Source organism: Cyclospora cayetanensis, unplaced genomic scaffold (assembly GCF_002999335.1).
Source record: "Cyclospora cayetanensis isolate NF1_C8 unplaced genomic scaffold, CcayRef3 CcayRef3_contig_51, whole genome shotgun sequence".
Lineage (NCBI taxonomy): Eukaryota > Apicomplexa > Conoidasida > Eucoccidiorida > Eimeriidae > Cyclospora > Cyclospora cayetanensis.
In genome coordinates this window covers 28,560-45,880 of record NW_020312492.1, presented here as the reverse complement: position 1 = coordinate 45,880, position 17,321 = coordinate 28,560, and the positions used below count along the sequence as shown (strand labels likewise).

Sequence of the window (17,321 nt, the reverse complement as noted above, 5' to 3'; positions counted from 1 at the left end):
TCTGCCGCTTGGCAGCTGCAGCAACGTCTCTTATGAGTTCTGTATTTCTTGACGCTGTTTCCAGTGTGTCTGTTAAAGTAGCAGTCTCTCCACCCGTGCTGGTAACCGGACTGCCCTACTTTTCAGTCACGTCTATCTTCGCGGGGAAGGCTCCGCATCATCCTTTTCGGCTAATTTTTGCATTTGTTTTTGCCCCTCTTCCATTCAGCAGACGGCAGAGTTGCCTGCACCCATGGCGCCTTTTTTTCTAAGCGTCCTTACACCTCTCTCTCTCTCTCTCTGTGTGTGTATGTCTGTGTATGTCTGTGTGTGTTTGTGTGTGTGTGTCTGTGTGTGTGTCTGTGTGTGTGTTTGTGTTTGTGTGTGTGTGTGTGTGTGTGTGTGTGTGTGTGTGTGTGTGTGTGTGTGTGTATCTGTGTATGTCTGTGTGTCTATCTCTCTGTCTGTCTGTCTATCTATCTATCTGTCTGTCTGTCTGTCTCTCTGTAAATATATACATATATATATATATATGTGTATATGCCTCTTTGCGTTTCTGCTTGAATGCGCAGAGCTGTCAGTCAGTAGAGTTCTTGGCGGAAGCAGCTCGTGCAGTGCTGCATTCTGTCTGCTGCTTCGCTTCGGAAGGCAGGACCTTTTCTGCCTTTTGCACCGCTACAGCGAATGCGTGCGTTGTCTTCCTCCTGCGTCTATGGTTGCTGCCACTATTGCTGCTCTCTATTTCTGCTTTTCTTTCCTCCCTTCTACTGTCTTGCCTGCTATCCCTCCCCCCCTTCCCCCGAGCGATTGCCGCTTGTGGTGCTGTTGTTGCTGTTGCTGAGACTATTTAGAGGTGCCTTGCGCCCAGCTCTCTTTCTGTGCGGTTGTTGCAGGAAACACCAGGGAGCTCGCTGTGTTGGCGTGAGCTGTCTGGCGTTTTTAATCGACAAATATCGAAGACGGCCTCCTGATTTGATGCCGCTGCTGGAGCTGTTGCTGCAGGTGGGTGAGGAGGGAAGGGGGGACAGAATAAGCGGGGATAAGAGGGGGGAGGGGGGAATAAGCGAGGGGGAGTTGAGACTCCGCCTGTTGGGTGTGCAGCTAAGAACGCCTGTTGGGTGTGCAGCTAAGAACGCCTGTTGGGTGTGCAGCTAAGAACGCCTGTTGGGTGTGCAGCTAAGAACGCCTGTTGGGTGTGCAGCTAAGAACGCCTGTTGAGCAGCTCGTTTTACAGCTTTGGCGCTGTCTTCTGCTGACACCTGTCTGTTGCGCATTGCTTTCTTGAAGGAAGCTCAACATGTTCTTCGTCGGTTGCTGTGGGAAAGGTTTAAGCTGGTGATGCATTTAAGAAAAGTTTCCTTGTGTTCTGAGGCGTCGTGTGCAGACTTCTAGCGAGGCCTCCTCCGAGCTGCGGGCTGCTTCCCGCGTTGCCTTATGGCTGCTGCTTGAGTAGGGTGCTAAAGCTGCAGCTGGGTAGCTCATGTGTGCTCGCGTAATATGTGCATTTGTCTCGATTGTGGCAAAGGGCAGGGAGAAAAGGGATGGAGAGAAGGGAGAAGAGGCGTTCCCGAGGTTTTTGAGGCTTCTGTTTGAACGTGTTCCTTTTTTTCCGTGATGTGCAGCGTCACGGATGCTTCGGACTGGCGTGGCATTGCTCCTGAGCAGCTGAAAGCGGTAAGTCGAGCAGCCGTGTGCTTCAACGCGGTGCCCCTCCCTTCCCTCTGTCTACGGTCTGTATGTACAGCATCTGCGGCGGGGGAAATTTTAGGAGCTGCCTGCCATGAATTTAGGGGCTTTTCTAGAATCGTTTTGAGGGTAGATGGGGGGAGGGAGGGAGAGGGAGAAAGGGGAAACAAAGGCTGCTTTTCTTCTCAGCAGCCTTTGTTTGCCAGCGCTTCGGGTCGTTGTTACCAACGGCGGTGCCTTTCTTGAGTGCATGCGTTGCTCTTCGACGTTCGCAGACGAGGAGTGCAGCATCCCGTGTGACAGAGGTTGAGCTTTCGCTTGTTCTGCAAAACGTTTGCTGCTGTTCCCTCATAGATGCCGAGCCAAAGGGTAGGCCAGCCAGTCCCCTGAGCCTCATTAAGAGCACCCCACACAAAAAAATTGCCGTCGATTCGGCTGCACACTGCACGCGCATTTATCTCCGGGGCAGGAGAGAGAGGAGGCATCGCGCGAGACGATAAAATACACGGACTGCCTAATAGTTAGACTGCAAACGGAGGAAGCGTGCTGCAGTAGAAGCAGCGGCTTCTGCCACAGTTTCTAGTTCCGTTTCTTCATGTGTAGCCCTCCCCCGCGGCGAAGGCTGCATGCAATTTGTGTTTACACGGCAAACGCAACTGTCAAAACACATGGGGCCTGTCCGCGAATACGGATGGCTATGCGTTTCGGGGTGAATGGGGGGGGTGGGGGGAGGGGAAGGCTGTTTGTCCACTGCGCGCTTTTGCAAGTGTCATGATGAATGTTTTTGTTTCCTCCCCCCCCTTCCTCACCTTACTTTTCATGCTAAATATGCTGCCCTTCCCAGGCGCTCTCCATGCTGCTTATAGGCCAGTCAATGGGTGGCACAATGGCGAAAAACTTGTCTCTCTTTGCACATGCTTGTTTCTTGGGAGTCGCCCTCTTGCTGATCGGTGCTATATATATATACATATATATGTATATATTTATTTATGTATATATAGCCTACCTGCTCCTCTACGCTTTTTTGCGCGTTGCAGCGCCGCACGGGAGAGGCACCGCAAGCTCGTCACCTAGTTTTCGATGAGAAGATCATCGAGATATCCGAGAGAGAAGCGAGTAAGAGGGCACTGCAGAAGATGTGATGTGGGCGACACATGCACAGCGGACAGCCAAGCATGCGCAGCTACGCTAGAAGTGTGCGCGATAGAACGCGCACAATGTTGGCACTTGGCTCGCTTGACACCGTGGACGTCCCCCTTCTTTCACGCCCCCTTCCTGCCTCCTTTCTCGCCAAAAAAAAACTTTTTCACCCCGCGTACGCAAATAGGCGTAATCGACCACTCCTGCGAAGGGCTGAGACAGACCATACGTAGCGTACTGCAGACGCCAAGTCGGGGAGCACCCCTTCGCACGTGACAAAATGAGGCGTAATAACGACCCTATAGACATTGTCACGATGCAATTCAAAACCGATTTCAGTTATTTGTTTCGCGCATAGGAGACAGTCAAAGCGCTTCAAAAATCGGTCTCTCGAGGCATCTATCTCCGGTGCCTCGAGAGCAGACACCACCTACCTAGGCCTTCTCTGCCCTCCTCCCTCTTATACTCCCCATGTATGGCGGCTGCATGCGGAAAACGCGGGCTTTAAGAAGGTCTGCCTGAGCGTCGCAGCCCTCGCTGTGCAGCCGCAACACTAAAGTCTGCCGGCGCACACACGTGCACACGTGAGCGGCGAGCTATTTTTATCACACAAAAGAGTGCAACGAGAAAAAACAAAGGCAGTCTAACGACAGAGCACCCCTCTGCGCACGGATACAAAAAACGCGGGGAGGTGGTACGAGAGACCCCCGCCCCCCCACACGCCAAGGCAGCAGTCCAACGCCGCCTTCCCTCAAATTCACCTTTTACAAGGCATCTCGCCAGCCTGTCTGTGTTTACCCCTACTTGCGCGGCGGCCTCCTTCACGTTCGTGAAGAGCTGCGCGTTTGCATACTTCTACGCACATTGCTGCCTACCTCTATATATATTTAGGGTGCCACAGACGTTGAGAAACCCATGAAACCACACACTGCATGCGCGCGTGTGGAGTTCGCATGTGTAGGCTTCATAACCACTCGCCACCATACGTGAGGGCTGCATAGGTGGAGAAGCGAGAGCGCGCAAACGCACTGATAGTCCGGCGCACTGGCAGCGAGGCGACAGGAACAAGCCGATGGCTGTTAAACGCATGCAGCCAGGAGGGCAGAGGAAGCAGCTCGGCGCCCCTCTGGTAACATTATGCGCAGCACGTCTGCCGTCACGTCACGAGTGCCTCCCGCCTCCGCAGTGGACTCTATGCCTTGAGACTGACTCTCTTTCTTGGCTGCTGTCTACAGGGAGGTGCGAAGTGACCCCTCTGCAGGCAAGGGGTGTGGTGTAAGGCCCTCGCCGCCTCGTCAGAAGGCGCTTATTTTTTGAGGAAATCCCTGCTTTCTCATCCCTCCCTACACATTTAGGTACTATGTCGTTTAAAATGCATCTATGTACGTGCTGCAGAGGGACGCTGCCCAGCGTCTCCTCTGCTCCGTCCTAGACGGCTTTTTCTTGCAGTTACGACAAGTGCGCGCGCTGCAGCGGCTCACCCCCCATTTCGCCGCCTGCTCACTAGCGAGTTCGTGTGTTGGGGGGTGGGTGGGTAATGCACGAGCTTTGTCGCAAGGCCGTGAAACCGCTGCAGCTCGACAAAGGCATGCGTGCCTTCCGACAAAAAGCCGGCGCTGTGGCGAACCTCCTCGTACAGCACTAGGTCCCACGGGGCCCCCAACACCTCCTCTGCCGTCAGCTGCAGGAAAATGCCGTCAAAAATCGAATGCCATCAAGAACCAAACGCCATCAACGAACGTTGCCAGGATAGCGCGGCTGCAGATACATATAGTGCCGGCGTCTGCAAGTGGCAGCAGCGCAGCAACGACCCCTCCCTCCTCCCTTGCTCTGTAATGACGACTCAACAGCAGCACCAAGCGCAGCATGAGCATCCGCAGAACACCCCATAACCAGCAGCAGCAGCAGCAGCAGCAGCAGCAGCAGCTCACACGCTTGTTGTAAAAGTCTGCGATGATCTCCCGAACGCAAGGATCTTTTCGAGAGGCCGCAAGTGTCACGTGATCGACACGCTTCTGACGCAGGCGATGTATGTGCTGCGGCACCATCCTCTGCAGCAGCATTTGCACCATGCCCTGCAAGACTGAACACTGCAAGGGCAGCAAGACGAAGCCGTCCGCTGTAGACACCACACGCGGAACGCCATGAAGCGGCCGCTGCCGTTCTTGCCCGCATGCAGAGACTCCCGCCGCCGCCTCCTCCTTCGCTTGTTCCGCCTCCAAGTAGGCTGCTAGCTGCTTCAGCGTCTCTTGGAAAGCCCCTATATCCTTACACTCGAAAAAGCCCGTCACCGAACAATGCAGCCTGTAGCAGTGCGTGTCATCTGCGCCAAAGGCGGCAGCCGCTTCGCTTCGCAAACGGGAGAGACGCGTCTGAAGGCGACTTCCGGTCCCTGGCTCCAGATGCAGAATAAAGCGTTGCTGCGGAGGCAGCTGCAATGCGTTGGTGGCTGGGGAGGCGTCGAGGAGACTCCCTCCTATCTGCTCTCCCTGCGCGCAAACGGAGGACTGCCCCCACAAGCTTTCAAGAAAACCCCTCCTCGGGAGGCTTTTTTCTTTTCAATTAGAAGCCTTTCCAATGCCCCTCTTTGCCTCGCCTTTGCTGGCTGCTGCAGCAGCCGAGGGAGAATCAGGAGGGGGAGGGAAGGAGGGGAGGGAAGGAGGGGAGGCCTCATATCCTGCACACACACCTCCTGCAGCGGTTCGAAAGCTGCAGCCGCGGCAGCAGCTAGAGCCTGCCCTTCTCGACAGTCGATCGTCGACGAAGGAGAGAAACACGTCCTCGAGGAGAGCACACGGACCGCCATTCGTATGCCTGCCAACAAGATTCGCGGGTGTGCAGACAAGGAAGGGGAAGAAGATCCATCGAGCATCTCCCTTGCAGCGCACCCCCAATCTTCGCGAGCAGCGTCCTGCGACTCCCGCGAAGGGGGAAAGCGCAGCAGCTGCAGCTGCTGCTGCTGCTGTACCCTCGTGAGATGCATGTGCGATGTCGTGCCGCCAGTGCCAAGAGTGCTGCAGCAGCGGCGGAGGCTGTGGCTGCGAGGATCGCTGCTCGCCGAGGATGGCGCGCAACTGCCAAGGGTCTGTCCGTGCCGATCTAGGAAGCCGTGCGGGTATAAAATCGCCGCGTGTAGGCTGCGCAGCTATTGTCGCTGGCTTTGCATGCGGTGCTGAAGCTGCTGGGAACGCACGCAGAGAAGGGAGCACAGTATGCGCAGTTCGAGGAGGTGCAACGCAGTCCCTTCGGCTACAGAGCTCTGCGGCAAACACAGAGTGCAGGGGGGCGGCCTGTAGTATCCGGCGGGGGGGGGAGTGCCCCTGCGCTGTGATCTCGCTGCTGCATTTTCAGACCAAGAGGAAGCGATGGAGAAGCAGAAGACGCGAGTTTTCTTGTCCGGAAGGCGCTTGCTGGAGGGAAGAAGGGCGCCGTGCGATGTTCGCGCCGCTGAGCTGGAAGCGTGGCAGGCCCTTCGCCTTCCCCGCCAGAAAAAAGCGTTCACGACGGATGTCAATGCGCTGCAAGGCGACGGGGGGTGCTGCAGAAAAGTAACGCTGCAAGCCTGCCGCCAGACATGCCCTCCCTTTCTCCCCCCTCCCCCCCGCAGGCAGCCAGGCTTCCTGCAGAAGAGCGAGCAGCCGTTCGGGAAGAGGCCGCGCGGCTGGCGATGAAGTATATGCAGAAGAAAGCGAGTTTCAAGATTCCGATCAATCGAAAATCGCCTCTACGGGCCGATGCTGCATGTACTAGCAAGGAAGCTCTAGGACGGCACGGCGACACGGCAGCTCAGGGATGAGCGGCACACCACCCGCCCTCCTAGCGCGTCTTCCCTAAGAACTTGCGCCATGGCCGAAAAAATGCCCACTGATTTCAGCATAAATCCGCAATATACACCTGGTGTAGGCTTTTATTTCACGGGACTGCGCAGAAGCCAAGCCAAGCCGCCGAAACTCTCACACATCCTGCTCTGCACACCTGCAGCCGCCTTCAGCCCTGTGGGGGGCGGAGTAGCCCAGCTCCTGGTCAGGGTGGTGTTTATTCGGCGATAAAGCCCAAGCACAGCGCTCGCATTGCACGCAAATTCTAGAAATAGACATGCCTAGAACAGCTATTCATATGCTTGAACACACGTGTGCGCGGGTAGTGTGCTGGGGCGGGGCGGAGGGTGCCGCTTGCCGCCCCCCTCCTCCCCTTCTCTCAGACTTGCAAAGCGCCTTCCTGTAAATTGCTCGCGAATCTCGCCTCATAGCAGCCTCCACTAATGAAACCTTAAAGTACACTCGCTGCTGGTGAGACTGCATCTTTGGCTCTGGCTTTGCCTGCAGCTACAGTCAACACGATAATCACACGCCTTACGGGCGTCAATGGACGCGGCATCATTACACCAGTTAGCGCATACGCCTCGCCATGATCGAAATACGCTGTATCAGCGCCTGCTGCCAGGCAGCTTAGTCGTTTGCCAGTGTGTCGTTGTGCTGACACGGCGGTGCACTTTTTCCTGCCGAACAAGGGCGGTGACAGTCCGCAGGAAAGCGCAGCCGCAAGCCAAACACGTGTTTTGTTGAATGCGCTTCGCCGCACCCAGGACGGTAGAAAGGGCCTTTGTAGAGCACGCAGTGCTGGATTCAGCCGCTTTAGCATGGGCACGATGCACAGGATTCTACGTACAGCCGCATCCATATCCACTTTTTCTTACGTGATAGTTAAGATTCCTTAGGAATGCGCAGAATAGGGATTTCTCCGTTTCGCTGTTCGTATGGGCTGCTTGTTGCCGCAAAATATTTCGCTCACGGACAGAAAGTATTTCAGGGGTGTTTGTGTGCCCGTAAGCTGGCGCTTGCTAGGGGCAACTAGCTGCGAGAGCTCAAAGCAAGCTGGAGTGCAGCCATGCCTCTGCACTCCAGCTCGCTCTCCCTCTCTCTTGATACCCGAAAGCCGAAGAGTAGGTGATAAATGCAGGAGGAGGGTGGGGTTGCTGCTGCTGTCGTCCTGGAGAGACCCTTCAAAGTGTCTGTAAGTCTTGCATGTGTATTTTTAGAGGCGAACTTACATTGAACTCGCACATCAGCACATCAAGCTGAGAATTAGTAGGTAATAAGTGCAGGAGGAGGGTGGGGTTGCTGCTGCTGTCGTCCTGGAGAGACCCTTCAAAGTGTCTGTAAGTCTTGCATGTGTATTTTTAGAGGCGAACTTACATTGAACTCGCACACCAGCACATCAAGCTGAGAATAAGGAAAGTGTTGACCGCCCCCTTTTTCTCTGTGCGTGTGTTAGCCTATTTTGGCAGCGTAGCTGTTGAGTTCGATGCAGAAGCAGGCACAAGGTTAGATTCCAGTGCGCTAGACGCTATGTACCGCTAGCTATGAACGCCCGGAGGACTATGTCTAATGACGGTGCAGCTGCGCACACCCAAGCAAATCTTCTCCCCTCCCGTCTGAGCGCGTAAAGGGCCGGCCCTTTAGCAGGAGGAAGAGGGGGAAGCTTTTTTGTTGAGACGTCCTCGATGCCTTTGGGGTTTGGAGCTTGTTTGTATGGCATCTGGAGTGTCTGCACGCAATGTCTCCCCACAAAGGCCTCAAAGGAAGCGTCTGGTGGTACGGGGTTGGCGTAGGTACCGAAGGGCCTGTTAAAGGGGGCGATAGCTGGACTCACGAGCTTCCTAAAATTGTATGCCCATAGCCAGAAGGCGCCTCGACAGAGGCTGCTGATGTCTGCGACGGCTCCTGGCGATGTAACGCGAGAAGGCTACATCTCGATATTCTTGCTGCTGGAAGCTTTGCTGCAGCCTTTTCACGGCGTACATGAGCCGCAGGAAGACCCCACAGGGTGGGGGAGAGTACACAGGCTTCCCACTAAAAGTCAGGTAGTGGTATTTCCTTAGAATCATGGCGCAAAAAGACGGCGTCTAATGCGCTATCCGATTGCGTATTCCAGAAAACTTAGTTCGCCGTCTGCATATCCAGTATGAATTGGAACAGGCAAACTGCATAGGTGCCTTTTTTGCGCTGAATGAAGGGTTGGACGAAAGAGATGCGTGAATCAAGAGATAGGGAGGTGGTACTGCGTGTGTGTGTATCATGGATGTACGCCTGTCTATTTGTCTATTTGTTTGTATGCATCTGAGTGTGTGTAGTTAAAACTCTGGAGTTACAGGATGTTTTGGCGAAGCTCAGTTTAAAGTCTTTGAGGACAGCACCCACCTACGCAGCAAGCCTTAGAGGCTGCTGCTTCTGCTGCAGCAGGAAGGAGTTTTTACATACTTGCTGCCCCTACGGCAGACAGCAAAGTGCTGCAGCAGAGGTTCTCAGAGCGCGAGAGGCCACGCCAGAGACACGCGAGACTGTAGGAATACGAAGCCCATCCATCATCAAGCACCTTCACTGCTGCTGCTCGCGGGGGGTTGCTGCAGTGCAGCAGAGAACGTGTTTTCCTTGGCAAGAGCTGCAGAGGGCGGAGAATTCCCACCTGCGACAGCTGGTGCCACTACGTCAACAATGCCTCCCGTCACTGACGCGGCATCGGATGCCCCCGTCTGCTGCTGATCCTGCCACGGCTTGGCAACTGCTCCTTCTGCTCCTGCTGCTGCTTCTGCCCCTCCTGCAGCGGGAGATGAAGGGAGGAGAGCACCTCCCGAGGCAGTTGCCGCGACAGGAGACGTGGCAGCTGCTCCCGTCGGAGACGGAACGGCAGTGTCTGAGTCTCTGCCCTCACTGCGCCAGTCAAACGCAATACAGCCGTCTACAAAAGGGAGGGGTATTTCCACGGCATCTGCTGATGCTGCCAACACCCCTGCCGACGGCTGCCCTCCAGACAAAGGATTTCCAGCCGCTGCTGCTGCTGAACGCGCGCAGCGCTCGCGTCTGCTGCTGCGTTCCACTGGCAAGGCAGCTGCCCCACTGCTGCCGCTGCTTCTGCTGCGCGGAGACACAGGCCGTGTTGCTGAGGAACCTACTGCTACTGGCGCCGCTGCAGCGACGGTGGTTGAAGCAGCAGTAGGAGCTTTCGCTCCTCCCGCTGCCGCTGCTTGCTGGTGTCTGGATGTTCTAAAGCGCTTCACAGGGGCAGAAACGCTGCTATCCTGCTGGTGCGTCATCGGAGCACTTCCTGGAGCGACGGCAATCGGCGTGTGTTGCTGTGGCTGTTGTTGCTGCTGGTGCAGCTGTTGTTGCTGGTGCAGCTGTTGGTGCTGCTGCTGGTGCTGCTGCTGCTGTTGCTGCTGGTGCTGCTGGCTGTGCTGCTGCTGCGGCGAAGCGGAAGTCTGTGCATCCTTGAGCTTCCTGTAAACTCCCAAGTGCCTCTGCCGCAAGTGCCGCCTTACAGCAAACGCCCACTCAAGAGGCCGTACACTCCAGCGCCCTTGCATGAGCGCTTGCATGTCTAGATCTGGCTGCAACAGTTCCACAACGCCTGGCGCGAACATGGGAGCCTGCTGCTGCTTCTGCTCTGCTGCTGCTGCAGCGGCTGTTGCTGCCGACGCCCCGGATCCGTCTCCTCCCGCAGCCGCTTGCTGCGCAGCAGCAGCAGCAGCAGCAGCTGCTGCTGCTGCTGCTCCGGCAGCAGCGGCGGCTCGGGGAGGCCTCCCACGTCGCCGCTTGCAGTAACTCGCTACGGAAAAGACGGTTGGAAGCAGCTGCAGGTCCATGGGAATATAGAAAACGGCGTTGCGAGCGAAGGCAGCACTCGTTGGGGAGAGTCGCAGTCGCGTCGCCATGTCGAAAATCCACCCGATGTCTGCTGCTGCTGCTGCAGCTGCAGCTGCAGCCTTTTTCGTGAGGACGGAGGGCGAAGCCTCCACTGCAGCAGCAGACGCACCAGCGCCTGTTGCCGTCCGACAGCGAGCTGATCGCTTCATCGGCTGCACGAGTTGGTGTTGTTGCTGCTGCTGCTGCACGAGTTGGTGTTCTTGTTGCTGTTGCTGCTGCTGCTGCGCGAGTTGGTGGGGTTGCTGCGGAGCTCCTCCTACAGGCCCATGGTGCTCTGGAGACGCCTGCGCGTCTTGCTGCGGCTGCGGCTGCTGCTGCTGCTGCGGCTGCCGCTGCTGCTGCTGCTGCCGCTGTTGGTACTCCTCGAAAGCAGCAGCAAACTTCTCCGGGAGCGGCAGCACCCGAGGCACCACCCATACCCATAGCTGCTGCAGCAGCACGTGCAACGCGTCTTGAGGATGCACATCGTAGTTGAGTCGATATCGACAGCACCAGGCACTTGTCGTTTCCACGAATCCATCCGTAAAGTAAAAGAGTCGCACGCCAACAACAGCAACCCCCTGCGCCTGACGGCGCCCTTGCATTGGACGCAAGGCGAGCTGCTGCTGCTGCTGCCTGCTGCTGCTGCTGCTGCTGCCACTGCCACTGAGGCTGCTGCAACCGCCACTTGCCCCCTGGTGTGGCGAGACTTTGTACCGCGAAGCATCCTTGCGCGCATAGCAACTGCAAGAAGGAGCCGTCAAAACGTCCAAAACCAACGCATCATGCAGCTCCCAGCTGCCCCCCTCCACAGCCACACATACAACTGCGCCTGGCCACACATCGGTGTGACGCGCCAGCCCCAATTGCTGCTGCTGCTGCTGCTGCTGCTGCTGCATGCATGCATGCCCCCCAGTGGTCCCCCCCCCCAGTCCGTCTGCCTCGCCACGAGGTCGTCGTGGCATCACCGGAGTCGGGCGAAGACGCCAGCAGCCGTTGCGAGGCTCTGTCACTGGCACGTTGGGAGGCACAAAATTTCGAACTTCCACCTCGGCTCGCTGCAGCACCAACACGCGACAGTACACCACACCACAGACGCGGCGTCACGGAGGCACCACGCTCAGAAGCGCAGGCGCAGCTGCCCATTCATGCGTAGCAGCAACCGCATTCATGCGTAGCAGCAACAGCATTCATGCGTAGCAGCAACAGCATTCATGCGTAGCAGCAACAGCATTCATGCGTAGCAGCTACAGCATTCATGCGTAGCAGCTACAGCATTCATGCGTAGCAGCAACAGCATTCATGCGTAGCAGCAACAGCATTCATGCGTAGCAGCAACAGCATTCATGTGTAGCAGCAACAGCAATCATGCGTAGCAGCAACAGCATTCATGCGTAGCAGCAACAGCAATCATGTGTAGCAGCAACAGCAATCATGCGTAGCAGCAACAGCAATCATGCGTAGCAGCAACAGCAATCATGCGTAGCAGCACAAGCAGCAGCAGAAACACCAACAGCGGTGCAAGACATACGTGTTGTGTCGCATCATCTATCCAGTAAGACACGTGAAGGCGCTGGTGCTGCTGCTGCGGCTGCATGTGCTCCGGTGGAGCAGCAACAACCTCAGCATCCCACCATGCAATACACCCCCCGTCCTCCAAAGAAAACGCCACTTGAAGCTTCATGCCTGCACGCCAAACATCACGATACCGACCATAACCACCCTGGTCACCACCACCCTGGTCACCACCACCCAGATCACCACCATTATCACTATAAGTATAGCACCATTATCACTCTACTTCCATCATCATTATCACTAGAAGTATAGCACCATTGTCACTGTACTTCCACAATCACTATACTTCCGCCATCATTCCCACAATACATCCACCATCACGATCACAATAATTGCAGCACCATTATCACTATAATTATAGCACCATTATCACTCAACTTCCATCATCATTATCAAAATAATTACAGCACCATTATCAATGTACTTCCACCATCATTCTCACAATACTTCCACCATCATTATCAAAATAATTACAGCACCATGATCAATGTACTTCCACCATCATTATCAAAATAATTACAGCACCATTATCACTATACCTCCACCATCATTATCACTATACCTCCACCATCATTATCAAAATAATTACAGCACCATTATGCCTCCACCATCATTATCAAAATAATTACAGCACCATTATCACAACCACCAGGATCACCACCATAACCACAACCCCACCATCACCACCCAATCAGCGGCCACCCCTTCTTTCTCTGACGTCGGTGCATCTAAGCCCTCTCTGCATGCAAAATGTGACTTCCAAGCAAGCAGCAACGCCCTCCATGCACCCATCCACACGCCCTCCGCTGCTTGCCTGCCTGTCTGTCTGCATGCCCGCCTTTTAGCAGCAAAGAAGGTGGGCAGCGTCCAGAGCAAAAGCAACAGCAGCGCGCTCTCCGCGACACCTTACCTGCTTGCAGACTCTGCGGAAGAGCCTGAGTTCTATGCACAGCTTCCACGAGAGGCCTCAGTCTAAATTTGGAGACATCCTGATCGATGCGCTGCTGACTGTTTGCAGACAGCAGCATCTCTGCTTCCGCAAACTCTTCGACTTCCACCTGGCGCGCCATCCGGCTGCTGCCCCCTCTGCTGCTGGCGCCACCACACAAGCTGCTGCTGCTGCTGCTGCTGTTGTTGCCCTGCTGCTGCTGCTGCTGCTGCGATCCCCACTCGCCGCCAGGCAGTGCTGTGCCGCCTTCGAGCGCCGTCTTCGCAAAGACTGCACCGCCAAGGGCAGACGCTGGTGAGGCAGAAGCAAGAGAGCTCGCCACTGAGCCTGCTGCAGGGGCGACTGACGTGCTGTTGCGGCGACTGACTGCGTAGTAAGCAGCAGCAGCAGCAGGCCCTCTACATACATGGACGCGAAAACGCTTCTTCCTCAGTTGGGCGTTCCTGTCAATGCCTCCACAAACATACCGTGGAAAGGCTGCTGCAGCACAGCTTCCCAGGTGGAAGAACGCCTCCCTAGGGAGGGGAGAAGCGGCCACCCCGCCGCTTTTCGTAGCTGTTGCTGCAGCTGCATCTGCAGCAAAAGCTGCCGCGAAGGCAGCGTCTTCAGAGAAGTCTACAAGTCGCCGTCGCATAACGCGCCTTCGCTTCTGCTGCGGCTGTTGCTGCAGCAGCAGCAGCTGCTGCTGCTGCAGCAGGAGCTGCTGCTGCTGCTCCCCATCGCTCCCCAAGGCCGTTTCCTGCTTTACGCCCAAAGACGCCTGCTGCTGCTGCTGCAGCTGGTGCTGCTGCTGCAGCTGCAGCTGGTGCTGCTCTGTCATGGAAGAGAGCACCGAGGCGACATTTCCTGACGCTGCACCGAAGCATTTGAGCCGCAAGCGAGTTGGCTCGCCTCCTAAAAAGGCCCCACTATTGTTGGTGTTGTTGTTGCTGTTGGCGAAGGCGGAGACAGTGGCAGCCTCGCCGCTTCTTGCACAGCTCGCCAACTGCTGGTGTGGCTCGTGCTGCTTTTGCTGCTGCTGCTGCTTTGGCAACGCCGCAGTGTCTGTCGGGAAGTGCGCTGCGAAGGAGGAAGATAGCTCTGGGCCTGGCTCTGAGGCACCACCGGCAGCAGCAGGTGCAGCAGCACCAGCAGCAGATGCTGCAGCAAGCGATCCCTCGGCGGAGGCGCAAAGTCTGACCCCCCCGCCTCCCCCAGCTGTCGTTGCTGCTGCTGCTCCCCCTCCTCCTCCTCCAGCCGCGGAAGCAGCAGCAGCCGCTGCTGCAGCAGCAGTAGAGAGGCTTCCACATTCTGTCTCGCTGTCGAGAAGCACGCGATCGGCAAGGCCTAAACTTCTCGGAACGCGCGCAGCAGCGGCTGCCCTCGCAAGAAGCTTCGCGTGAAAAACAAACGGCGAATGCAAAAAGAAGAGAGGCGTGCGAACAAACGCCATTGCGCCTGCAACACACATGCAGAGCACCCTCTCCACACAGAAAGCTGCGGTGTCAAGCGTCTCTTATTAATCAGCGACGTGCAAAAATTCTTGTAGGAGACACACGCACATGCGCATGCAACAGCCGCGCACGGCACGGGTGACAAAAGCTCGAGGAAAAGGAGGCGAGAAGGAAGAATCAAATGAGGCAAAAGGCACAGATAATATAGAGCACTATATGTAGACAGAGGGAGATATACATATATATGTATATATAGACACACACACACACACACATATATATATATAGACAGATATACATATGCATATATATAGACAGATATATATAGATATGGATATAGACAGAGAGACGGGAAGAACGATGGACGTAGAGAAAGAAAGAGAGGCAGACAGACAGACAGACACACAGACAGAGACAGGCGTATACAGGTGCATCAAGAAGATGAGCAGACACAAAAAGTGAGCACTAGAAACCTCGCGAGTAGATGCGGCAGAGAGGAAGAACGGCATTCATGCCCCTGCTTGGCTCGGCGTGTGGGAGGCTGCGAGACAGCAGCGAGACTGTCTCTGCGCCTGCTCTTGGCCTTACTTCGCTTGTAGTTGATTTCCTGTTGCTGCGTCTTGACAACGGGAGGGTTCTGAGCCTTGTACAGACGCACAGTGCGTTTGAATGCGGCGAGATAGTCGAATTCCGTGCCTGGTGTTTGCGGTCGCTGCCCTTCTGGAAGCCTTGCTGCTGCAGCGGCTGCCTCTGCTGCGGCTAGACCCAGTTGCACGGCTGCTCCTCCGCTGCTGCTTCCTCCGCCGCTGCTGCTGCTGCTTTGCGGACTGCATCCCCACCGCAGCAGGAAGCGGAATTCTGCATTGGCGATGCGCAGCATGAGAGGCGCTGGAAAGGCCAGTGCCTCGCTGCAGAAGAACGAATCCAGCTCTGCCCTCCGACACAGGGAGAACCACGCCTGAAGACGCAGCGACAGCGAGATGCACGCACGCAGAAGCAGGCAGTCAGGCGTGCATGCAGAGGCAGGCAGCACATCCATCCGCTGCATGAAAAGGGCTTTGAAGGCATGCAAGCATGCATGCATGCTTGCATGCCTACAAGGCCGGGTGTGTTGCGCGTTCCTTCCCTCTCCGCAAAAAGGCGCAATTGGTGGGGGGTGGATGTGCAGAGGGACGGCAAAAAGCACGAAGAGGACGCAGAATTCGCACAAAAAGCGCAGAAAAAGCGGCAGTAGCGCCAGCATGCATGCATGCGTGCATGCTGGCAGACACAGACTTTAGACGCGAAAGAGGTAGCTCGCGACGTTGGCGACTGCAGACACGACGACAGCCGACTACTGCAGCCTGCCTCGCAGCAGTAGGCGACAGCGCCTTCCCGAGGCGCCTTTTCTGCGGGAGGCAGCAGGCAGACGTGGCAGAAAAGCCTTGCCAAAGTGTCTCTCTCTACAAGAAAACACACACACCTGTACACCCCAAGCCGCTGGACCGCTGCGCGGTTCTTTGAGCTTCCGATTCGCTTTCGAGGGAGGCAGACGCTGGAGACCAAAGGCATCGAGGAGCTGCGTAGACACTGCAAGAGCTGCACTCTGGTGACAGCAGGGTGTGTAGTGCTCTGCCTGCAGGTGATGCAGAGGGCGCAGCCATCCGCCCTCGCTGTACTGCTGAATCTGCTGCAGCTGTAGCTGGAAGGCTGTTTCTTGCTGCTGCTGCACGGGCAGCAGCAAGACGTCGGTAGAAGCAGCCACACGGCTGCACAGCTCTCTGTTGTACACACTCAGAAAGCGACAGCCTACAGCGCTGCTCTCCGCATCGTAGGTGCCCCCCTCAACTCCCGCGAGGCTGCTGTCGATCTGCCGAAAGACACGACTGCAGCAGCTCGAGCTGCTGCCGCCAAGAGAATGACTCCCAACTCCCCCCGTCGCGCCCCCCCCTACGCGGCTGCTGCTGCTCGCTCCCTGAGGAGTCGCTCCCTCTCCTGCTGCAGCTGGTCGATGCCACCGCATCTGCGAAGTACACTCCTCGTGCGCAGCAGCCGCTCTGAAGCGCGTTCTGCCTCCTCCTGCACCCACACCTCCAGCAGCACCCCCCCCCGCACCACTTGTGCACCCTGCTGGAGCTGCCTGACCATCAGCCCCCCAATCCGCAAGCTGCTGCTGCTGCTGCTGCAGTATGTGCAAATGCTGCAGATGCGCATGCGGCTGCTGATGCAAAGAACCCCCTCCCGAAAGAGAGGCACACAAGTCGGCGCAGGGAGGGGGCAACCCTGCAGCGAGGATCCTGCGCTTCTTCCGCTGCTGCTGCTGCTGCTGGCAATACAGCACGTTGCTGCCAACGCAATCCCCTCCAGCTCCCAAAATGTGCTGCCACATCTCCGCCGCCGCTGCATGCGCCTCGCGACTTGGTCTTGACAGCAGAAAAGAGGGAAGCGGCACGTCAAGATCGCACAAACGACCCCCCACACCCCTCAGCATCTCGTGCAGCAGTCGCTTCTCCCCCTTCTGCTTCTTCCGCTGCTGCTGCTGCTGCTGCTGCGCCTCCGCCTCTAATTCTGCTGCTCCCGCAGCAGCAGCCGCGTAGCTCCCCCCCATCAACAGCCGCTCCAACAGCGCAGGCTGCCAAGGCTTCGCCAAATAACAAAAGCCGTGCTGGTCACTGCTGTTGCTGTTGCTGCTGTTGTTGCTGCTGCTGTTGCTGTTGCTGTTGTTATTGCTGCTGCTGTTGCTGTTGTTATTGCTGCTGCTGTTGCTGCTGTTGCTGCTGCTGCTACCCTGCAGTGCAGCTGACGCCTTGCTGGAGCTGCCTTCAGCCTCCACCATCGAGCAGGAAAGCACAGACGACACCTTGTGAGTGCTGCTATCCGTCCTTTTGTTGCTGC

General features: G+C 56.5%; 1 protein-coding gene across 1 annotated transcript; it reads right to left on the bottom strand.

Annotated features, from left to right (window-relative positions):
• Window positions 1-9,987: 9,987 nt before the first annotated feature.
• LOC34624536 (antifreeze protein Maxi) lies at window positions 9,988-14,446 on the bottom strand (the record flags this gene model as incomplete). The annotated part of the gene is made up of 5 exons (XM_026334848.1): window positions 14,302-14,446; window positions 13,847-14,073; window positions 13,652-13,706; window positions 10,769-10,852; window positions 9,988-10,118 (listed from the first exon to the last, which is right to left on the bottom strand). Coding segments are annotated over exons 1-5 (642 nt in total), but the record flags the coding sequence as incomplete, so codon positions are not given.
• Window positions 14,447-17,321: the final 2,875 nt, after the last annotated feature.